We start from the raw sequence: 24,577 nt of genomic DNA on the forward strand, positions 1-24,577 counted from the left end.
CTTGCTTTGTCGTTAACCTTGTCATATAGGGAAATTCACATAGTTGCATATCTAGAGAATTTACCTTTGTATCAAGCCTAAATTGAAAAAGAACTAAAAATTGGTTAGCACCTATTCACCCCCCTCTAGGTGCGGCATACGATCCTTTCACCTGCGGCCCACGTTAGATCATACCGCTTCGGCGTTTATAACACGCTGACAGGCGGGTCCCGCTGTCAGGCGGCCCGTGCGTGCGAGACGCGCTACTGGGCCGGCCTTTCTCCCTCTCTCTCGCTGGTCCGTTAATTTTCCCGCGCAAGCTCACCAGTTCAAATTCGAATTAAATTATTTAGTTTGAATTCAATACTGGTGTCATATTCAAAATTTAATAGAACGGCCGGCCAGACGCTGCTTTGTGCGCGATTAGTACCACCTCGACTAAGCAGATAGAAGCTTGCAATGCGGGTTCACGCAAGAAACGTTTTTTTATGGACGGCAACTTTTTTACACGCAATTTGGACGCCGTTGTGGGATCGCTCCAGGGCGCAAATTTTCCTGGCGGTGGAAGGAATCGCTGGTTTTTTAACGGACGAAAATTTGTTCCGTTTTTTTTGACCTACCAACATTACCGCTGTGTAACTTATTATTAGAGGTAAGTGATGTTTTCTCCGTTCTATATTAGTTGTCGCAGATTTAGATGTACAGTATTTAATATGACATGGAAGCAAGAGAGTATTTGCAGAGTTGCTTGCTAATCCATTCAAAGCCAAATATGTTGGCCTAGCTGGTAATCGCCAGCTAAGAAACAATCCGGCCCATGTGTCATCAATTTGGTCTATTGATGATGATGAAACCGGAAGCCCTCCTCTATCCTGAGTCCTGCCAGTGCCAGAGGCCCCAGCTGTCAACGTCGTCCTCGTCTTCTCCTCCGCCGCCTCCTCTTTGGCTCTTTCTCTTCCCAACTTCCCCTCGAGGCTCGACCCTCTGCCCTTCCCTTCCCCTTTCTCCGCTCACTCAACTCAGGCGCCGCGCTCCGGTGAATGCGATGGCCACGGCTTCGCCGGAGCCGCTCTCCAGCGGCCAGGAGGGGGACGAGGATGAGGAGGTGAGGCTCGACGAGGACCACCGCGAGCAATCGGATCAGGCGCTCGAGGAGAAGTTGCAACGAGTACAGTACGGGCTCAACAAGTTCCACCCCCGGGACGGTGGAAAGAAGTACCGCCTATTGCGCGACTCCATCAACCGCGAGCTCGCCCGCCGCCAAGCTGCTCGCTCGGCCTCTCCCCAGCCACGGCCACCGTGCCCGCCGGGCCGCCAAGGCGAGCCGGTGAGCCACCCTCCAGTTCTGTATTTATATTATTGGTGTGGGTGCGGCGTGGGTTAATGTCTGATCTCTGCCTCGCGTCTTCCGAATTTGGGATGGGTCTGTCTAGGGGTAGATCGGAGGAGGCAGGCAAAGCTTGAGGTTCTCAAGAGTCAAGACTCTGTTCGATAAAATGCCTGCAAGCCGTATGCAATTGTATTAGTTCACCAGCGCTAGAATCCCATTTTACCATCTCATCCTGGATGCATGCGGCCGTGTTTACTGAAAACTGGAAGGCCATCTCAGTGTGCACAATGGTAGTTACTGATTAAAACCTCATACCATCCATTTTACTAAAGACACTGTACTTCTTCAATGACATAATAGCAGCTCTCTGTCGTTTTAGCTAGATGTTTAAACTTTTCAGCAACTCAGCCATTTGCCGCTTATGTTTAATGAGCGTTATGTCGAATGTTTGTTGAATTTTAACGCGTTTTAAAGTTGGATTCTGTGGTCTGCTAACTGAATAAAATTTCCACGGTTATAGAATTTCTACTCTCCCTCGGCAATGGTGGTTGCCGGTTCACTAGTCACCACTGGAGTCGGTGGCTGTACCTTTGCTCTGTTGCACGGTCCATTGGCACCTGCCGCCTTGCACCCTCCCAGTGTCATCTAGTAGTGTGGATAGTGGTAGCAGATGGGAGTTGAAAACGGATATCCAGATTATGCTATTTTAAATCTGGATTTTGACTTGTCATCCATTTCAGATTACATAATTTATAATTCAAAAGGTAACACTATGGAAGTGCCAATCAGATTGTACCCTAACTGTTGCTCCAGTTGCTTGCACCGAACTGTATCTGAACTGTCCAATATCCCCTAGGAGTAGGGACTGCTCGGCTGGAATGAATTGGCGATTGCGGAGATTTCCATGTTGGGATGACTGAACTGTTGTTCAGTGGGGGTTATCAATTTTTGTGCTCGCCCCTAGCTACGCACCTGATGACCTTTAAATGCTTTAGTTGCGAATATGTATAGTAAGCAGCCTAATCATGTATTGCTCCCTAGCAGGATAACAGCAGATGCGAAAGGATAATCCAGTCAAGGCATGCAGGATCGTCTGGTATGGGGATTGATTACTGTTTCAAAAATTAATTATATTTGGAAGTTTCCGCACGCTACCACCTTATGGAAATTTATGGTTCTATCATGATCCATTTGTGGCATACTTGATTTCAATACTTCAATTATTTTATCTTGTAATAATTCTGCAAATCTAGATAGCGTGGACTAAAATCTCTGGGTGCTTATCTTTCTAAAATGCTCGATTTAATATTATTGCTTACTACAACACCAGCGTTGAATTTCTATATTGTCTCTCTTGATTTTGGGATCCATATTGATATTCCTTTATGTCGTAAAGTTTTATTCCTTAAATGTTATTTTACCATGTTGGTATAACTGCTTCTGGGTTCACCTCTTTTGTACTTGTAAGAAATGTGCAAGTTCCATGCTATTTAACCATCTATTAGAGCATCTCCAATAGCCTTTGTATATTTTGCTAGGATTGCTAAAAACTGCAAATATAGCAATTTGCTCGAGAAAAGCAGCTCCAAGAGCCTTTGTATAAGTGGACCCCCCACACAAAATTATAGCAAGCTTTGTATACTTGCAGCTCCACTTCGTAAATTTGCAAAGTCTAGAGGCACTTCGTATAATTCTTGAAACCAAGCGGGAGAATGCCAACTGCCCCGAGCGGAAGTCTCTGCTTGCGCCCCACCACCCTGTTGCCGCCTTCGCCGGCCACCGCCGCACAGCCGGCGCCGTCTCGCCTTCGCCGCCACCTCCTGAGCCCATGCCTCGCCGCCTGAGCTGGATTTCGATCGCATCTGTGCCGCACCGTGCCGCCCGAGCACGATTCCGATCACGCCTGTGCCACACCGCGCCGCCCGAGCACACACCACGCCGCCAGAGCTCGATTCCGACCGTGCCCTGTGCTGCGCTGCGCCGCCCGAACCCGTGTCCTCGCCATGCGGCCCCCATCGAAGCTCGCATTGAAGCTCCATCCCGTGCCGCACCGCCCAGGTTGACCGCCGGTGGCCTCGGAATCTGTCGTTTCCGGCCGAGTCCGATTGGATTCACCGTCGTTGGCCTCGGGCGGGATTCCGGCCGATTCTGGCCGTATTGACCTCCGCCGCCACCTTCCGTGCGGGGTGGTCCTGAAGGCCATGGCTGGCGTGGAAAGCCGGCGAGCGCAGTGCTCCGGTCAGCGGGGCTCCGGCCCCTGCCGCTCCTGCTGTCTCCCGCATGCCCGGGGAGCTCCCACCCTCGTTGCCATGCTCGCCCGGAGAGCTCACGGTGGTGGGGATGGAGATAGGAGAATATAGAGGAAAAAGAATGACCAACTGACATGTGGGTCCTAGTGTAGATTTGTTCTAGTCTCTAGTTTTAGGATTGCTATTATACGAAGGCTACAAAAGTAGAAACTTGTGTGGATTGCTATACCCTCTCCTCTTTCTATAGCCAATTTGTAGCAATCCAACATGGAAAGGCTGTTGGAGATACTCTTACAACCTAAACCATGTGCCATGTTGATCACACGCACATGTATAATGCAGTGCAAGTTGTGTAGTCCAACTGCATTTAATAAAATATGACGTCTAAGATAACATAGTGTATTACAGTTCCTTATATGGCGACACTCAGCGCTTTCTTGATATTCTTCTTTAATGTTTGATATAAGTTGGTCACTGTAGTGCCATGCGATATTGCATCTAGCTTTTCGAAGTTTATGAAATCAAGAAATAGACTGGGTAAAAAGAACTTACACAAAGCTTTAGGATACCATTGCCAAGGAGCTACCTTGGTCAAACTGTGTTGTGCTCACAGTTACATCCATTTGTACTTGCTCCCGCACTCTGTGTTGGTATCATTAGGATATTATTTGGAAAGCCACTCATGTTATATCACATTTCTTTCTCTAATAACACTTTAACCATTTTCCAACTTGAATTTCTGTTATACACATCATTAATAATTTTTCGATGCAAATTTAATATAATTTTCTGTACGACATGTAGGTTTGCCTAGTGATTCCAATGAGAATCATGGAGTAACCAAATCTGATTTCTTTTCCGCATTTAAGGTGGATGATGAGGTAATTATTGTGTTGCTCTGTTGTGTGGTACTTAAAATCTGTGTATTGTTCAAGTGTTAATTTTTCTATATATTAGGCAGGTCTAGATTTGTCTCGTATGGAGATAACTAGTGCAAGCCCTAGCAAGCCTAAAACTTCAGAAGAGAGTGAAGGGAAGTTTTGTGAGGTGGATGAGTCTTGTGAAACCGATGGACAACCAACATGTTTGTCTACCAAAGTATCATGTATGGACAACTCAATCGACCTAGAAAATTTGTCTCCTGGCGATGCATTCAAGGATAATGGCCACAATAGGATACATGAACATGCTTCTACGCCTTCTCGAAAAAGGTTAATATATATGAACTCTTCTATTCCGCTGTTAACGTGCACCTCCATTTGCTTTTATGGCAACGATGTTTTCTTAACTAACTTTAAATATTGATGGCTTTCTGTGCATGGTGCATAAATCTATCAGAATTCTTATCGTGACCATGTCTCACACAAGCATGACATATATATGTTCCTTTTTTCTTTTGATTTTGTGATCTATTATGTGTTATGTCGATTTTTTCTTGTATTGAATTATGTAATCTACGTCTGCTAGGAAAGGAGATGACCCAGGGGCCTTTTCAATGCGGTTGAGATCAAGAAAGGTTTGTACATACTTTCTAGTTTCTACAACTCTTACCATCATGGCCGCTGGGGTGCTCTTTCTTATGTTGATTATTGCTGAAGTATTAGGATTGGCAGAGCCCCCAGCCATTAAATATTTGAAGATTTTGGCAGTAGATATTTGATAAAGGGTTTTGTTTTCAACATACTGGTTAATAATATGAAAAGGTTACTAGAACATCGAATAACTAGGAAGGTGATTTGTAATGTTAGTGTCTTCCTTTTTGCTCATGCTCCAAGATTGGACCTTTAACTTGTGTTTCCTATCAGACGGGTGATATAGCAGTGCCTCTAGGTTCATATGAGATAGTATAGCTGTTATCTTGTCATATTTTCTCTAAGTTCTTCTTTTGCAACTTGCAAATTTTCTGTTTATGGGTGACATTCAGGTGAGCAAGTTCCCATGAATAAAATATTCATAGTAAAAAAAAAGGGAAAGGCTGCCTAGAAATATCCTTCCCCAGACCCCACAATGTGTGGGAGCTTTCAGCACTGGGTACCCCCTTTACTCGGTATTTCTTCCAAATGAGGGATTTCAAAGATGTACCTCCATTAGTGCGGTGCACGCTTGAAATATTTGGTTACGAACTCACTCACAGCTGTAGAGTGGCAAATGGATCGCATCATAATTACCACTCCCTCTGGCCCATAATATAAGATGTTATTACAATTAATATTCCCATGTATTGATCGTAATAAAACCTTATATTATGGGACGGATGGAGTAGATTTGTGGTTCCGCTGATTTGGGCCACTGTTTTGCTGTTTGGGATGCACCACTTAATAATACTCCCTCCGATACATCCGTATCTAGACAAAAGTTGAGTCAATTAATTTGAATTGGAGAGAGTATTAAGGTTCACTAGGGGGACATACATCTTTGTTCTTGAATGCGTAGTGGTGTCTCACGAACTTAGTAATTCTGACTCTCTACATGCCAATATGTAGTGAAAATAATAATCACAATACATTAAATTAAATGCATAGGAATGCAAAAGGCTCAAGTAGGCACCCAGGTTCTTAAGATGAACCATAAAGTAGAAGAAAAAGAGATAAGATATCCATGACTGTTGGGTCAGCCAAGCCCAAGTGGTAATGACCCCACCCCGAGTGGAGGTTGCCACGAGTCTTGTAATTATGGATAAAATAAGATGATCCTCGACCGGTCTAATGATGTATTCAATTGGAACTGAATTCAGTTAGTTTGGCTTGATGATTTTTATTCGGAAGATAAATATCCATTGAATACAGATCTCATTTGAATGTTAAGATGTGTATCCTTTGGATCAGATCTGTATTTGGTTAAGTTTTTCTCAAGAACTAGTTCCATTCTAGAAATAGGTATCCATTGAATACAAAGTATGATGAAGCAATGCCAAGCGGGCAATCTACATTTGATGAACAAACAACAACGGAAACACAAGCCCAGCAAATCCAGCAAAGTGGGATAAAAGTCCCTGAGTTGCAAGGGAGCTCCCTATCTTCATGTGTGGTGGACTTATGTTCGGGGCTTGAGCCACAGTGAGGACTCAACCCGTATTTGATTGAGTTTTGCACAGAAGTAAAAAAACCGTGGTGTACAAACTCAGTTAAAAAGTCAATTTTTTTAGGCTTGATATTACCATCTTCAATACCAAACCAATATCAATAAATCCATAGTAAGATAATTTTCATAATGTATTTATTTAATATTGTCAAACTTAGAAAGCATCGACTTTTTTGAGTAAGTACGCCACCTATCTGGGGACGGAGGGCGTAAGTTTCTTTCTTTTTCAAGATTTCTCCTCCTTTTTCTAGATGTCCTCCATCAATCCATGGAATGGCTTCGCAAAGATTGAAAATGTTTTTAGTAGTGTATTTTAATAAGATTGTGGGATCGCACCTCTAGTCATAGTTAAAAAAACCGGACTGTACCGACATGAAAAACTGGAACCTGCGTGCTGTCTTGTTTTTAAGAAGCAAAGAGGTGTTTTCCGCAGGAATCGAACCTGCCCTCTACAGAGGCTCAACTACCCTTAGTCAAAGCCCAATATGGCGATACCAACTAGTCTGCAGTAGTTTTCTGATATACTACTGAAGTAAATGCTATATATATACAACTTGAGGTGAACTTTTACCAAAGTTAGCTTTGATATTAATTAAACATGACAGTTTATTGTTGCTCTCGAACCCGATCAGCTGGTGGTTGGACCAGTGAACCAATCGCTTGTTCGGTGCACTCACTGGTCCGGTTTTTGAAACTATGCCTCTAGATAGCTGACATGTAAGAAAAATATATGGTAATTACTGCATGCACTGTATTACATCTATTCATTTTTCCATGGATGAAGCTAACTATTAGTGATAGAAATGCAGTAGACAGATCTATGGGTTAAGTTGGAATTTTTTTCTCCCAACCATGGGTGAATTTGACTGAAATTTTGCAGATGTTGTACTGCACTCATCTGGTACATCCATGAACTCTTTCAAAGGTTCTAGAGGTAGTGTGCAATGCATTACATGTGATTGTTGGTAACAACTAACAGCCGACATGGACCATGGCACAGGATGAACCTGAGGGCATCAGATGAAGATAACTGTGCCACCAGGCAGTGACCATCTTCATTTGATGCTGCCAGTAGAAAATTTCAAATACTGATGTACAGGAACAAAGCAAAGTCAAATGACAGGTCACTTTCATGAAAGAAATAATCATAAAAATATCGAAACAATCATCTCAGATAAACTGGTAGCTGCCAGCTAAGCTTTCTTTGCAGCCATCTTAAAGAAAAATGGTAAAAGGCATCAGAGCTGCAAGAAGAAACTAGATAAACGAGATACCGATGCCAACCCCATGAATTATTGTCACTTACTATTACTGGCAAGACGATAGATAGAATTCCAAGACCAGAGCACGCATGTCCGCGCGTGCACGGTTCATTGAAGAAATGTTGCGCTCCTTGTATGGGCACAAAATCCTCTATTATAATCTGCAATATCTTATTAACATTTAAGAAACAGAAACTAGCAGAGAAAGCTGTATACCCACTCTTAGTCAAAAATAACTTCCCTTTTGGTTTGATAGAAGTATCTAGGTATGAGTAGTAGTCGGAAAGTTGTAACTTTTGAATATATTGTGGTTGGCTGTTGCTAATGATTTATATGGGAACAAGATGACCATGATTTGTGGGGCAGCACCAAAATGAAGTATCTTCAGTCAGATGTTAGACATGAGCTATCTTGTAATTACAACAACCTAATAATACAAATTTAAATGCTTTTACTTCACTTTTTGGTGTTATTCTTGATTATTCTTATAATGAATCCTACCATAACTGACTAAGCATTAGTAAAGATCTGCTCATGTCAACTTCTAGAAACAGCCAACTAGGCTACTTATGTTTTGCTTGCAACCATAATGTGGTTACTCTTTCCACAATTTTGGTCTGATTTTTTACATCATTTCAGGTTCAAGAGGTTGTTCTACTCGATGGAGATGCACGTCATTCAGAATCTGCAGATAATATAACCAATAAACGGTAATAAGTTGCAATCACTTGCCATTTCCCAATGTGGGTGCTGTGATAACTGATAAGCATGTATAAATTGTGTTATAACTGCTGCTTGCTGGGTACAATGCATAGTTATGTAATCAGCCCGTGACTCGGTATATACAAAACAATATTCTGTGTTCTATATTTTCTCTTCTGCAAGTTTTTGACGACTATATTAACTAACTCTAATACATCATTAGGGATGCAATGAAGATATACTATCCTTCAAGGTTGGTATTTGAATTTTTAAAACTCCATCCAGCTTAATGTTATTTTATATATTGTTGATGGTTATTTTCTTTTTCCGTGCTGGCAGTGAACACCCTCAGTCTGTTGAACTTTCTCATGATGACATAAAATGCCTAGAGCCTGAGTCTTTGCTGTCCTCACCTATAATGAACTTCTACATTATGTAAGTATTGCTCTTAGTTTCTAAGTTCCTCATTTCTCACATTTTTCAAAACAGTCAAAGCAAAAAATACCATCTTGTAGGTACCTGCAACAGCCAATGTCATCAATTAGTATACCAAAAGGCAAGTGCCATATTTTCAACACATACTTCTTCAGCAAACTTGAAGCCCTAATATCAAAGGTAACTTTCTTCGTTAGATTCTTAAATTGTATTGTCTTGCTTGTTAAGATTTAATATTCTGTACCGTGATTACTAACCTGCTATGTTCTATAGTTGTACATAATTCAACATTCTAGTATGATGAGACGATTAGTACAACAAACAAACAACAACAAAGCCTTTATTCCCAAACAAGTTGGGGTAGGCTAGAGGTGAAACCCAAGATCTCGTAACCAACTCATGGTTCTGGCACATGGATAGCAAGCTTCCACGCGGCTCTTTCCATGGCTAGTTCTTTGGTGATACTCCAGTCCTTCAGATCTCTCTTTACGGACTTCTCCCATGTTAAGTGTGGTCTACCCCGTCCTCTCTTGAAATTATCAACACGCTTTAGCCGTCCACTATGCACCAGGCCTGCGCTGAATATGCCCAAACCATTTTAGACGATGTTGGACAAGCTTCTCTGCAATCGGTGCTACCCCAACTCTATCTCGTATATCATCATTCCGGACTCGGTCTTTCCTCGTGTGGCTACACATCCATCTCAACATGCGCATCTCCGCCACACCTAACTGTTGAACATGCCGCCTTTTAGTCGGCCAACACTCAGCGCCATACAACATTGCGGGTCGAACTGCCGTCCTATAAAACTTGCCTTTTAGCTTTTGTGGCACTCTCTTATCATAAAGAATGCCAGAAGATTGGCGCCACTTCATCCATCCGGCTTTGATCCGGTGGTTCACATCTTCATCAATATCCCCATCCTTGTGCAGAATTGACCCCAAGTATCAAAAGGTGTCCTTATGAGGCACCACCTTGAAAGGACACGGATGTCGCCTAGAGGGGGGGCGGGGGGGGGGGGGGTGAATAGATAAAACTTTTACGAGATGGGCTTAACAAATGCGGAATAAAACTAGCGTTTACTTTGTCAAGCCCAAAGTCTATATACTATGGTTCACCTATGTGCACCAACAACTTATGCTAAGCAAAATAAGCAACTAGGTGATAGCAAGATATATAACTTCAAGCACGATGACTATCACAAAGTAAAGTGCATAAGTAAAGAGCTTGGGTATAGAGATAACCGAGACACGCGGGAGACGATGATTTATCCTGAAGTTCACACTCTTGCGAGTGCTAATCTCCGTTGGAGAGGTGTGGTGGCTTAGTGCTCCCGAACGCCACAAGAGGCCTCACCTTGAGGTGTGGTTGCTCGATGCATACCAACGCCACAAAGGCCTCACCCCAAGATGCGGTACTCACACCACACACCGAACGCCACGAAGGCGCCTCACCTTATTCTCCGGTGACCCTCGCCACAAAGGGCTAGGTCACGGTTCCACTAAGGGATTTCCTTCGAGGCGGAAACCGGGCCTTACACAAAGCTTGGGGCACGCATCCACAACTTAATTGGAGGCTCCCAAGAAATCGCCACAAAGGCCTCAAATCTGTTAGGGTTCCAAGAACCCAAGAGTAACAACTTTCTTGCTTTCACTTCCACGAATCACCGTGGAGAACTTAAACCGATGCACCAAATGCAATGGCAAGAACACCACAAAGATGCTCAAGTCCTTCTCTCTCAAATTCCAACAAAGCTACAAAAGCTATTGGGGGAGTAAGAGAGAAAGAACAAATAAGAGGAGGAACACCAAATTTCTCCAAGATCTAGATCTAGTGGATTTCCCTCACAAAGAGGGATTTAAGTGTAAATCTAGATCTCCTCTTTCTTTTCCCTCAAAAAGATTCAAGAAGCATAGGAGGAGTAGAGGGAAAGGGGAAGCTCTCAAGGTCAACAATGGTGGAGAGCACAAAGGGGAAGAGGTGGCTGCCCAAGGAGGAAGAAGGGGGTCTTAAATACTCCCTCCCATCGAAATATGACCGTTTGGGTCCTCCCATGCCGGATTATCCGGGACCGGATTATTGCAAAAATCCGGCCCCCGAAAAACGGCTAAGGACTTGAGGAAACTGCAGAAACACCAAAACGAGAATGATCACAACTTGAGCATCCGGACTCCGATTTTGATGATCTTGGGCTCGTTTTCGAAGCTAGTAACAAGCTCTACAAGATCATACAGGGAACCAAGGTAGGATAGAAATAAATGATGAAAGGTTTAACCTATCTAAAAAAGACATACCGGTAAAACCTCCAAACTTGAAAATGTAACAAGTTGCCCCTGCAAAAACCATTCTTGATGAACTAGAGCTTGTCATGAGAATAAGCACAAGCTCTAAAACATCACATGGATAAGATACAAATAACAACGAAGAAAGATGATGCAAGGATGCAAAGGTTTGAGCTCTCCGAAGGATACGATTGAGTTACTCACTCGAGAGCCCTCTTGATAGTACGTCAACTAAACTATAAACCGGTCTCCAACTACACCATGAGACCGGTAAGAAAGAAACCCTATCAAGAGCAAACCTTAACCTTGCGCGTTCCTTTTAAGCTTGATGATGACGATCTTGACCGCAACAAGATGGAACATCTTTCTTGATAGTGCTTGCTTGACGAAGTCTTGTGGATTGCTCCCCCATATTCCACCATGGGAGAGCTTCTTCTTCGGCGCATCTTTACATATCCATGATTACCATATAGATGGCAAGCTTCAAGCATATGATCTCTTCGACTTGGCTCATCTTGAACTTGCACTTCATTTCTTCATGGCAAGCTTCAAGCATATGATATCTTCGAGTTGGCTCATCTTGAACTTGCACTTCATTTCTTCATGGCAAGCTTCAAGCATATGATCTCTTCGAGTTGGCTCATCTTGAACTTGCACTTCATTTCGTTGATGTCTTGAAGTTAACTTTGAGGGCTCACTGCATCTTCAAGACATACACTTGATACTCTTCATCAATTTCTTCTTATTGCAACCTTGAAGCCAACATATGGTTCAAGGATTGCCTATGAACAACTCCTACAAATATAACTCAATGCAAACATTAGTCCATAGGGATTGTCATTAATTACCAAAACCACACATGGGGGCTCCATGCACTTTCACACCTGCCCATCCAGGCTAACCTCCTCCTCCTCGTGCCTAGTAGTACTAAACCCGCACATCATGTACTCAGTTTTAGTTCTACTAAGTCTAAAACCTTTCGATTCCAAGGTTTGTCTCCATAGTTCTAACTTCATATTGACCCCGTTCGACTATCATCGATTAGGACCACATCATCCGCAAAGAGCATACACCATGGGATATCTCCTTGTATATCCCTTGTGACCTCATCCATCACCAAATCAAATAGATAAGGGCTCAAAGCTGACCCCTGGTGTAGTCCTATTTTAATCGGGAAGTCATCGGTATCGCCATCTCTTGTTCGAACACTTGTAACAACATTATCGTACATGTCCTTGATGAGGATAATGCACTTTGCTGGGACTTTGTGTTTCTCCAAGGCCCACCACATGACGTGTCGCGGTATCTTATCGTAGGCCTTCTCCAAGTCAATGAACACCATATGAGATGATGACGCTTGCTTTTCATGAACAAGTGCGATACAGTTGTAGAATAAGGAAAAAGCTATGGAATCAGCAGGAGTGCTGCACATTCCATTAAGAAGGAAAAATAGTACAAATATTAAAAAATGAGTTTCCATGAAACAACAAGCCAAGAGGATCAGAAGATTAGCTGCAGCCTGCTTCAACAAAAAGAGACTGCTAGTTAGGCGGTGCGTGAGCTAAAAGGCAAAGCCAAGAAACAAGGTTTGATCTCCACAAGGAGTGGGTTAGTGGGGTGAGCGTGGTCATGGTGTCAACACAAGCAGCAGCACTTAAATGGCGTGTATCTGGCCAGAGATGTGGCTCGTAGGCAGGGGCTGTTCCAGGGGAATTGGCAAGAAACAAATCTAATTAAATAACCAATGGTCTTTCTTAAAACTTCTACTCTGAAAGCTGAGAGCTAATAATGACGGACCAGCATGAGTAGCAACTATGTGGTATAGGAAAACTAGTATGGTTGGTCTGGTGTTGGTGTTACTGTGATTGGAGCGCAGTAAGTACTTAAATATACATGGCCGGAGGAGTGAACATGAAGTGCAAACAGTCAAAAGTACAATTGATGTTACTCCCTCCATTCCGAAAAGGTTGACGCCAGTGAATAAAACCATTCAACAGTGTCCATTTTACATCCATATTCCCGATAATTCAAATTCTAACAAAGCAGCACACCAGTCCAGCTCCGGATCGTTCCCCCAATCGCCTCCACCGTCAATCTCCTACTCCGGCCTCGTCGATCTACCACTGCCAGGCTTCCAGCTGATCCAGCTGATGGATCGCCGCTGCCCCACCCCAGAGTACCACACACGTCCAGCCGGCAAGCATGTACCTCCTCCGCTCCTGCATCCTGCTGGCAAGCACGGACCGCCTCCACTCTCGCATCCCGCCGGTAAGCTCGGACCACCTCAAGCACAGACCGCCTCCGCCCCACCCCAGAGTAGCGCATGCGTCCAGCCGGCAAGCACAGGCCGCCTCCGCTCCTGCATCCCGCCGGCAAGCACGGACCGCCTCAGCTCCTGCATCCTGCTGGCAAGCACGGACCTCCTACGCTCCTGCATCCTGCCAGCAAGCACGGACCACTTCCGCTCTGGCAAGCATCATTGCTTCCACCGCAGCACCCCATTGTCAGGCACCGAGTAGCCTCTACTACAATACGGCAGCAACATTGAAATGGAAGATTAGTGCCCAGCCATCTCTGCTGCAACACAATGCCATACATTCCTGGATGTGCACAAGACCAACAAATTAATGTCTCTGATCTTGCATAGTGTGATATCCTAGATAATGTCCTTGTTAGCTGAGTTGAATAAGAAACAGTATTGGCTCTCATTACTACTGGTAAGCAGTGTGTTGTGTGTGTGCGGATGTTGCATGATTCTGTCAGGCAATGGGTTTAGCTGGAATTAGCGGGTTCAATCTGCAGTGAATACGTATTGCAGGAATTAAAGTGAATGAAGAATAACAAATGCCTGATATCAGTGTAACTAGACAAATGGGAGTAATCGTCTCACTAAGTTAAGGTGCAATTAGTTCCCCAGATAACATCCATGTCCATTTTAGCCGTGCTGTTTCCCTTTCCCTTTTTCGTAGCCTAGTTGCTGGGAGTTGTGCCTTTGAGATCAATATATGTTTTCATAAAAACAAGTTGCTTCCTGATTTGAGTTATTGAGAGCATGAGCAGTACAGGCTAGTATAAATCCGAAAATGAGTTGAAATTTATTTGGTGTTCAGGTAAACAAATCTAAATGCAGGAAGCTTATGATCATCTTTTATATCAGCTCACAATTATGTTAGTTTCTCATGTATCTTCTCAATTGAATCTGCCCTGCAAACACAAGGATATGATTAAAACAGATAGAGAAAATTGCAGAATCGTAACAATATGTGAACTGGAAAGTACTTGGAGAGGATAACATGTTGTGACACTGTAATGGAATAATATATTTCAGTTCGGTGCTACATCATGTGCAAATTGCTGGGAGTAATTTCAAGTTCCTTCAGAGTAGAAACATAGACTGCCAGACATGTTTTGCCAAGAACAATACTCCTTTCGGAGTAGCATGAAAAATCTTTTGAGATTGTGAGTTACAAATGTTCATTTAAGCCTATTTTTTGTACTTATTTACCCATCATTGTCACTCGCTTCTTTTCTCTTTCCTTTTTTCCCCTTTTTTTTTCCTTCTTTCTTCTTTTTCCTTTTTTTCTTTTTCTTTATGTCTCCTTGTTTTGGTTCTCTTTTCTGTTGGGTTTCATATCTAGCCTACCCCAACTTGCTTGGGAAAAAGGCTTTGATGTTGTTGTTGTATGTTACCCATCACTGACGCAGTGAGTAGCGAATCAGCAAACCCATGTGCGTGACACCAAAGTCAAGGCCTTGATTGGCATAGCCACACCATGACACTAACAGAATCCAATTGCTAAAATCAAACACTAATCAACAGCATCATCTTGCCTGCCCTGCAGAAGCTTAGGAAACATCCTACTCGATAAGTACTGCAGACAAACATCCATAATATAGACCCCCAGTTGGCAAAATTTCAGAAACCCTAAACACCAATCATGTACCACTCCCAACCTTCCTCTCATCTCACATGTGTAACGCAAACAATCTGTGCAAAAATTAGTTCACGTGTAGCATCAGGTCTAGGAACAGAGCACAGAGGGGGGGGGAGGGGAATACCTCCCGGTACAGTGTTGAGGGAGAAAAGGAGAATACCTCCCTCTAGAGCTTGAGGGGCTCAACGTAGTCCTCGAAGCTGACCATGCCCATGGACCAGATCAGGTCGTCCCTGTTGATGGTCCTCCGCTTCTCTGGCATGCTGCGCTGCATGATTCGCCCGATGTTGACAATCGGCAGGAACCGCTCCTTCGCCCCGCCGCCGCTCTCCAGCGTGGAGGAGAGGTCGGCGAGACCCAGGCGCGCTGGTACTCCACGTGCTGTGCTGCCGCGTCTCACCGGTACACCTGGTGGTCAATCGAGCTTGGCGGCGTACTCCCTGACGAGGATGACGAGGGGGGGCTGCCGTGGGCGCGCTGGTGTACCGGTTCTGCCAGTGCATCTTGTGTACGTCGAAAAATTTGACCTTTATAACGCATCTGCTGAGATGGAGTCCTCGCCCTCGATGATGAAGATTTTAGGGGAGTATGGAGATGGAGTGCTCGCCCTCGACGTGTTGGTGAGCGCAGCAGCCGCGAGGCGTGGGGAAAGATGGCGAGACGAAGCGGAGAAGAAGGGGAAACGGACGCTGCCAACAGGAGGGAGAGGATCTGCGGGAGTCGCGGTGATGATTTTGCGAGGCAGAAAAGGTGCAGGTTTTTTTTGTTTTGCAATTTGACCAGTCACGTCAACCTTTTTCTAAGGGGGGAGTAGTTTTACTAGAATCTTTGTGCATTGGGTAAATACAAAGTACTTGCGTTTGATACATACGTTTTTTATAGTAAAATGAAGATTTGATGTCTGCCTCTCAGCTGTATCAACATATGGCCACGTCTTATATGCAACTCATTTTGGGTCTCTTATTCTGAAGGTAGACAAAGCTTCTTATTTCTTGAAGCTGAGAAGATGGTGGAAAGGCATAGACATATTCAGAAAAGCATATATATTATTCCCTGTGCATGCAGAGTAAGCGATGTTGTCTTCTCTTTTGCTTATATACATTACTTAAGCTAGATATTTGTATTTACTTGTAGAGTTTTACATGTTTCTAGAACTTCACTTTGTGCATATAGTTTATAGAATTCAGGTAAGTTTGAATGGGGAACTTTACATGTTTACTGAATATTGCATCGTTTGTATATTGTATTTATTTTTAGATTCTTATAGAACTTCTATGCGTTGTCTCCAAGTTTTAACAGTTCCAGAATCTGCTGGTTTTATTATTTGAAGAGAAAGTTGACTCAGTATCACTGCAATGATGTGTATTTTTTTTTTGCGGGGAAACAATGATGTGTATTTGAAAATAGAATGCGATGTCAATAAATTGTATCTATTAGGATTGAAAGGGAGGGAGCTTCTACTATGTTCTCTTCCAGACTTCTGTACCTGTTTAAAGCATTCTTGTTAACAAATATACTTTTGTACTTACAAGCATTGGTGTCTTCTTGTTAATATCATTTATTTCATATGCCTACGTGGCAACATGGAACAATGAGCACAGTATACGACAAAGAATAGGCTGTCCTGTAACTAGTGTGAAAAGCGTGCGTCGACCTTCCATTTTTACCACCGCCTTGCCGGTGTGAAGTGTGAACCCTGGTCATAATGAAGTAGATGCCATTCCACATTTTTTGTTTGTTTTGTTTCGGTTGATACCTACAGATGGATGTTTATATGCTCTTGTTTTGGGGACATGACCTGATCATTAATGCATTTCATTACCTATCTATGCTAGAGTTATTTGTTACTTACAATATTTTTTCAAAGGCTTAGCATGTGTGTTTTTCCTCCAAATTGTCAGTACCCACTGGAGCCTTGTAATTATATGTATGCCATCAAAGGAAGATCAATCAGGCCTCATTATACTTCATTTGGATTCACTGAAGTTTCATAGAAGCAGACATATTTTCAGTGTCGTTGAGAGGTATGTAGTCTCAGAAGTCAAAAAATTGATCACTTGCACTGCTTTGTTTTGCTATAGGATATTTTATTTGTGCAACGTAATTACAGATGTGATACAGGGGCTAATACTTTGTTTTAGCTATTTTCATTATCAAAGTCTCATTTATATCATACATATTAGAAATAAGCCTCTAGGATGTCGGCACTATTATTTTGTGCATACAGTTATTTTCTTGTATAGGAAATTTGCCTGTGCGTTGCAACGGAAGAAAAAACGAACGAATAATTTTCGACTAAATTTTATCTTGAAACCCTTTTTTCATTATCTGCAATAACTGGTGGTGATGTCCAACAAAAGGTCAAATTAGAAGATGTTAAAATTATCACTGCGTAGTATACAAATAATTTCTCACGTTCCAACTTGTACTCAAATAATTGGTTACTACCTAGCATTACAAACATGCATCTATCTGCACATTTGGGATACATATATCTCAGCTTACTGACCTTTTTTTTATGTGTGCGAGAATCCGAATGTTGTGTATATCAGTGTGCTTGTTTTGAGAAATGGTAACGGAACTTGCATTCTTGAATAGTTGGATGACAGCAACCATCAATCAAGAGAAAAGTTTTGACTGTTTGAGATAATTGTTTGCGTTCATGAATAGCGAGAAAACCCAAGCCGCAAATACACCTGTCCAAAGCCACCGTCACCATCAGTGGTCAAGGGTCAAGAGCAGTCGCGGTGATCAAAAACCAAGGCAAAAAAATGCCATATGGCACATGACGCCTGAATAGTGAGTAAACCCAAGCCTCAAATACACTCGTGCAAATACACCGCCACCATCACTGGTCACGAGCAATCGCGGCGATCAAAAGCCTAGGCGAAGAGTGCTGCACACGCCGAGGAGGTTGCGGCGAGGGCTCGGCTGATCGGAAGACTGAGGTTGGGGCCCGTGGTAATGACCGGTGGCGGTGGGGTGGAATCCCTAGCACGACATGGCCTCCTCGATTGGGAGTATCCCTGTACGAAACATTTTTTAATTTGTCTTTGTTGACTTGGCGGTGGCAATAGCTGTAAATTCGATCAAAAGATAGGGGTCAAAGCAAAATGGACAAAATTTTAGCAAGAAACCTTATTTTTTATTATTAGGTATACATAAGCGTCATATCCATAGGAATGGCTGGTTTTTACGTTGGCTTGGGACCGGCTATTCCTAAAAGGCATATTAGTGGAATTCTAAGGAGTATGGAAAATACAAGGAGGGGAAGAGGACGACCAAAGTTGACATGGGCGGAGGCGGTAAAAAGGGACTTGAGGGATTGGAATGTCCCTAAAGATTTAGCTCTTGATAGGACTGTGGAAATCAGCGATCAATGTGCCAGAATCTTACAACAACAACAACCAAGCCTTTCAGTCCCAAACAAGTTGGGGTAGGCTAGAGTTGAAACCCATAAGATCTCGAAGCCAAGTCATGGTTCCGGAACGTGGATAGCTAACTTCCACGCACCCCTGTCCATGGCTAAATCTTTGTCGATATTCCAAACCTTCAGGTCTCTCTTAACGGACTCCTCCCATGTCAAGTTTGGTCTACCACGACCCCTCTTAACATTCTCAACACGCTTTATCCGTCCGCTACTCCGTTGGATATGTCCAAACCATCTGAGATGATGTTGGACTAGCTTCTCTTCAATCGGTGCTACCCCAACTCTCTCACGTATATCGTCATTCCGTACCCGATCCTTTCTTGTGTGGCCACATATCCATCTCAACATGTGCATCTCTGCTACACTTAACTGTTGGATATGTCGTCTCTTCGTTGGCCAACACTCCACGCCATACAACATCGCAGGTCGGATAGCTGTCCTATAAAACCTGTCTTTTAGCTTTTGTGGCACTCTCTTGTCACAGAGTACGCCAGAAGCTTGGCGCCACTTCATCCAACCAGCCTTGATTCGGTGGCCCACATCTTCATCGACATCGCCATCCTTCATCGACATCGCCATCCTTCTGCAACATGGACCCCAAATATCGAAAAGTGTCTCTCTCTGGTACCACCTGCCCATCAAGGCTAACCTCTCCCTCCTCGTGCCTAGTAGAACTGAAACTGCACCTCATGTATTCAGTTTTAGTTCTACTAAGCCTAAAACCTTTCGATTCTATAGTTCGCCTCCACAACTCTAACTTTCTATTAACCCCCGTTCGGCTATCATCGACTAGCACCACATCATCCGCAAAGAGCATACACCATGGGATATCTCCTTGTATATCCCTTGTGACCTCATCCATCACCAAATCAAAAAGATAAGGGCTCAAAGCTGACCCTTGGTGTAGCCCTATTCTAATTGGAAAGTCATCAGTGTCGCCATCATTTGTTCGAACACTTGTCACAACATTATCATACATATCCTTGATGAGGGTAATGTACTTTATTGGGCTTTGTGTTTCTCCAAGGCCCACCACATGACATTCCGAGGTATCTTATCATAGGCCTTCTCCAAATCAATGAACACCATATGAAGGTCCTTCTTTTGCTCCCTGTATCTCTCCATCAGTTGTCGTACCAAGAAGATGGCTTCCATGGTAGACCTCCCAGGCATGAAACCAAATTGGTTTTTGGTCACGCTTGTCAACCTTCTTAAGCGGTGCTCAATGACTCTCTCCCATAGCTTCATAGTATGGCTCATCAACTTGATTCCACGGTAATTAGTATAACTTTGAACATCCCCCTTGTTCTTGAAGATTGGTACTAAAATACACCGCCTCCATTCTTCGGGCATCTTGTTTGACCAAAAATGAGGTTGAAAAGCTTAGTTAGCCATACTATCGCTATGTCTCCAAGGCCTCTCCACGCCTCGATGGGGATACCATCAGGACCCATCGCCTTGCCTCCTTTGATCCTCCTTAACGCCTCCTTAACCTCGGACTCCCGGATACGTCGCACAAAGCACATGCTCGGTATCATCAAAGGAGTCGTCTAGCTCAATGGTAGAGCTCTCAACCTCTCCATTTTAAAGGTTGTCAAAGTACTCCCGCCATCTACGCTTGATCGCCTCATCCTTCACAAGAAGCCGATCCTCTCCGTCCTTGATGCATTAGACTTCGTTGACATCCCTCGTCTTCCTCTCCCTAAACTTGGCCATCTTATAGACGTCCCTTTCGCCTTCCTTCGTGTTTAAATGTTGGTAGAGGTCCTCATACGCCCGACCCCTTGCTTCACTCACCGCCCGCTTTGCAGCTTTCTTAGCCACCTTGTACTTCTCCATGTTAGCTGCACTCCTGTCCAGATATAGACATCTAAAACAGTCCTTCTCCCTAATAACCTTCTGGACCTCATCGTTCCACCACCAGGTATCCTTAGCTTCCCTTCTACTTCCCTTAGTCACCCCAAACTCCTCTACAGCGACCTTCCGAGTGCAGGTCGCTATACTCGTCCACATCATGTTTGCATCGCCTCCTTCCTCCCAAGGGCCCTCCTTAATAACCTCTCCCTGAAAGCCTAGGATGCCTCACCCTTGAGCTTCCACCACTTCGTTCTAGCGACTTTGGCGAGCTTACCCCGCTGGATACGGATCCTAAAGCGAAAGTCAGCAACCACCAACTTATGTTGAGGGACAACACTCTCTCCAGGTATCGCCTTACAATCAATGCAGGCGCGTCTGTCTTCTCTTCTAGAGAGGACAAAATCAATCTGGCTAGAGTGTAGATCACTACTGAACGTCACTAGATGGGATTCTCTCTTTCTAAAGAGGGTGTTAGCTACGACCATGTCATAGGCTAGAGCGAAGCTCAGGACGTCTTCTCCTTCTTGGTTCCTGATGCCATAGCCAAAGCCCCCATGCACCCTTTCAAAACTTGTGTTAGATGTACCCACATGGCCATTGAGGTCTCCTCCTATGAAGAGCTTCTCACCAATAGGTACCACTCCTAACCAAATCCTCCGGGCCTTCCCGGAACTCCCTCTTGGTACTCTCATTGTGGCCTACTTGTGGGGCATACGCGGCGATAACATTGAGGACTAAGTCCCCAACAACCAGACTTGACAAGGATCATCCGGTCCCCTTGCCTCTTGACGTCCACAACTCCATCCACGAGGCTCTTATTGACCAAGATGCCTACTCCATTTTTGTTTGAAGTTGTCCCCGTGTACCACAACTTGAAACCGGTATCCTCCACCTCCTTCGCCTTCTGTCCCTTCCATTTGGTCTCTTGGACACATAGGACATCAACACGCCTCCTCACCGCCGTATCAACTAACTCCCATAACATACCCGTCAGGGACCCTACGTTCCAGCTACCTAAGCGTATCCTCCTAGGCTCGGCTAACTTCCTTACCCTCCGCACTCGTCGAGTCAAATGCGGAGACCCTTGCTCATTTTCACTACACCGGGGCGTCGGTGCAGCGCACCACTAAGGATGTGGCGACCCGACCCTTGCTCACTTATCACCGTATCCAGATCAAGATACGGCGTGCCACCAAGGGGGTGACGGCCCGGCCCTTGCCCATTTGACACCACACCCGGGTTCCGATGTGGCGCGTCGCTAAGAGGGTTACGCCCCAACGAGGTTCCTTTGAGTTTCATCTCCATAAGGGTGGCTGGGTTTTTCACGTTGGCTCGCCACGCCTATCACAACCCTCCTCCTTTACCCGGGCTTGGGACCGGCTATGTTGAGACAACATAGGCGGAGTTAATGTGCCAGAATCTTAGTTTACTTTTTTTTCTCTCTCCTTGTTTTGGTTTTCTTATGTTTCCGTTGGGTTTCATATCTAGCCAACCTCAACTTGCTTGGGAAAAAGGCTATGATGTTGTTGTTATTGTGTAGATAGGTGTCAAAACCTCCATGATATGCTCTGTTTTGCTGTATTATTTTTGTTCTATTTTTAAGGCCTCATATGTTTTGTTTACAGATTCTTAAAAGAAGAATGGAGTTACCTGAATAAAAATGGTTCTTTAGAAGAATGTCCTATACAAGAAATGGTGTGGAAGAACCTCCCTCGCAAGATTGAGAAGAAACCTATTGCGGTAACTCAAGCTCTTCTTTCATCGAAATGTGTGCTTTTGAGGATAGATTTAGGTGCATGTCCGTTTCAGATATGAGTAACAAAACTGTTAGTGTTAGACTACTGCGCTTGGGAAAATTGCATTAGACCCACATATATTATTGAGAAGATTGCATGTTAGCAATAGAAGAATCCTTTGGAATAGGTTTACGCGCTAAGACGACCACTTGAAGCTCTCGTTACAGTTCATACCAGTGATAAATTTTCTTTAAGACAGCGAGTGTAAAGCTTTTCGAGAAAACGCAAAGGTCCTTTGCGTTTCATTTCATTGAAAAGGTAGGGTTTTTGTTTACTGGCCTCCTAACAGACAGTGATACATGGAGTGTGAAGTTGCATGAAGTTACTAAGTACAGGCTTTATATTGCCAAATCCTAAATACTACGTATAAGAAGTTTTGTCAGTTCAGTTTGAGCTGCCAAAACATCTTATATTTAGAAACAGAGGTAGTACATGTAATAGTTGCAACAATTTGTAAGTTCAGGATATTATCCAAAGGAAATTACATGTGGGCGTTCACATTATTTATATGTGGATCTCCGTTGTTCTTTGTATAGGTTGTTGATAGCATTTATCCATTTGAATTCTAAACAGTGTATTTGTTCCTCCATGCTGTGATCTTTTAACACACTCCTACCTTCTCCAGGTCCCACAGCAGGAAAATGAATATGACTGCGGCCTCTTTGTTCTATACTACATGCAGCGATTCATTGAGCAGGCTCCTGAGAGGCTTCACAAGAAAGACCTTTCCATGGTGAGTGGCTATCTGTTAATGTCTTGACCACTTTATGTTTTGTGTGTTTGACTGCGTGCAGAACACAGTACTTTTGGCTCATCTTCTCTCTACTTTTTTTATGTTAGTTTGGCAAAAGATGGTTCCAACCTGAAGAGGCTTCTGCATTACGGACGAAAATTCAGAGTGTGCTTCTTCAGTTGTTTCATGAAGCTAAACCCAATAACAATACACCAGAGCAGCAGACAACGGGTCCGTCGCTTGTGGAAGCTAAATCTAAGAATAATTTAATGGAGCCGACAGTGCCAGAACAACCTGTGGAAGGCAGTTCAGCCAAGTTGGCATCACCGAACCATTTGGATGGCAGTTCAACCCAACCAACAAGTTTTGAGCACCCTTTGGAATGCAGTTGACTTTACCACCTTGGAAGCAACTAATGTTGCTGTAGAAATCGGCTCGGCGTTGTGTATTATAGAGGGGAATGTGTACATCTCTGACCATTGTAGTCTGCATCTGTAGGTAGGGAGACTTGAGGTGGTGTCGCATAACAAAACATTGCAGTTAATGTATCTGCGGGAGCTGCCCTGTATATAACAGTAGAGTAACTGGTAGTGTATGAGCCACTCGAGGTTGATTTCATTTGACCTTTTAGGCTTTTAGGTTCGACTGGAAGAGGATAATCTAATTCTAAAGGTCTGATTGAGAGGATGTTTTATAACCCAGTTGGCAAGTTGACAGGCTTTTAGAATAGGGACGCGCTAGGCGTCGGTCGCTGGATGCAAGCCTAAAAATCGGTTGCATGCAGAACCGTACGATCTCGCGCGCACCAGACGTCAGCTGGGCGCTGGTACGCGGCGTCCATTCACCCTTGAGTGGAAAACATGGCTGGAACCCACCTAGATCGGTCGCTCGAAAGCCCTTGATTCTACATCCTACGGCTGGCAAGCGTTTTTTTTTTACGATGCGTTCACACCTTGGAAGCCCAGCCTACTGTGCGGCACGTCCTCCATGTTTAGGCTGCCGTAGATCACTATACTGCTAGATAGTTGTACTATTCCTTGCTTTGGCTGTCGGAGATTCCTGCATGCTTTTTTCACACTAGCTCTGTCACATGCTTTCACACTATTTGTGCTACTCTCCTGTTGCAAGATCAGTCCACACACAGGTAAATGTGAAATTTGTAGTTGTCATAAGTTGCTGTGTTACATTATCTTACAAAATGAATTTATTTTCTGCAGATCAATTTGCAACAATACAAAAAGATAAGTACTATTACAACAAAATTTTCACATTTTTTTTATAAAAGTAATGTTATAAAAAGTGGTTAAACAACAATTATTTTTCGTTGGTTTACAACAAACAAACGTCATCAATTTCCACAAAAATCACAAACTATTACAACAAAAAAATGTGTTTGTGGCTATAAAAAATAGTTAAGTGATAGCTACATATTTAGTTACAGCAAAAATCAACAACTATTTTATCAAAATTTGTAGATGATTACAACAAAAAATTAGTGTGTTAGAT

General features: G+C 43.6%; 1 protein-coding gene across 1 annotated transcript; it reads left to right on the plus strand.

Annotated features, from left to right (window-relative positions):
* Positions 1–1,024: 1,024 nt before the first annotated feature.
* On the plus strand, positions 1,025–23,768 carry LOC124648337 (probable ubiquitin-like-specific protease 2A). The gene is made up of 14 exons (XM_047188124.1): positions 1,025–1,306; positions 2,354–2,405; positions 4,363–4,439; positions 4,516–4,769; positions 5,026–5,074; positions 8,541–8,611; positions 8,827–8,856; positions 8,943–9,038; positions 9,119–9,218; positions 16,227–16,321; positions 17,157–17,279; positions 22,168–22,282; positions 22,964–23,071; positions 23,179–23,768. The coding sequence occupies exons 1-14, from the start codon at positions 1,025–1,027 to the stop codon at positions 23,461–23,463; spliced, it is 1,737 nt and encodes a 578-aa protein (XP_047044080.1). The 3' UTR covers positions 23,464–23,768.
* The last annotated feature ends 809 nt before the right edge of the window (positions 23,769–24,577 follow it).

Source organism: Lolium rigidum, chromosome 1 (genome assembly GCF_022539505.1).
Source record: "Lolium rigidum isolate FL_2022 chromosome 1, APGP_CSIRO_Lrig_0.1, whole genome shotgun sequence".
NCBI classification, from domain to species: Eukaryota; Viridiplantae; Streptophyta; class Magnoliopsida; order Poales; family Poaceae; genus Lolium; species Lolium rigidum.

Excerpts from the sequence above, each read along its gene's own strand:
- LOC124648337 (XM_047188124.1), top strand. The coding sequence starts at position 1,025 with ATGGCCACGGCTTCGCCGGAGCCGCTCTCCAGCGGCCAGGAGGGGGAC. Across the intron at positions 8,857-8,942 it reads AAGATATACTATCCTTCAAG|TGAACACCCTCAGTCTGTTG; the intron begins GTTGGTATTTGA and ends CCGTGCTGGCAG. Across the intron at positions 9,039-9,118 it reads ATAATGAACTTCTACATTAT|GTACCTGCAACAGCCAATGT; the intron begins GTAAGTATTGCT and ends ACCATCTTGTAG.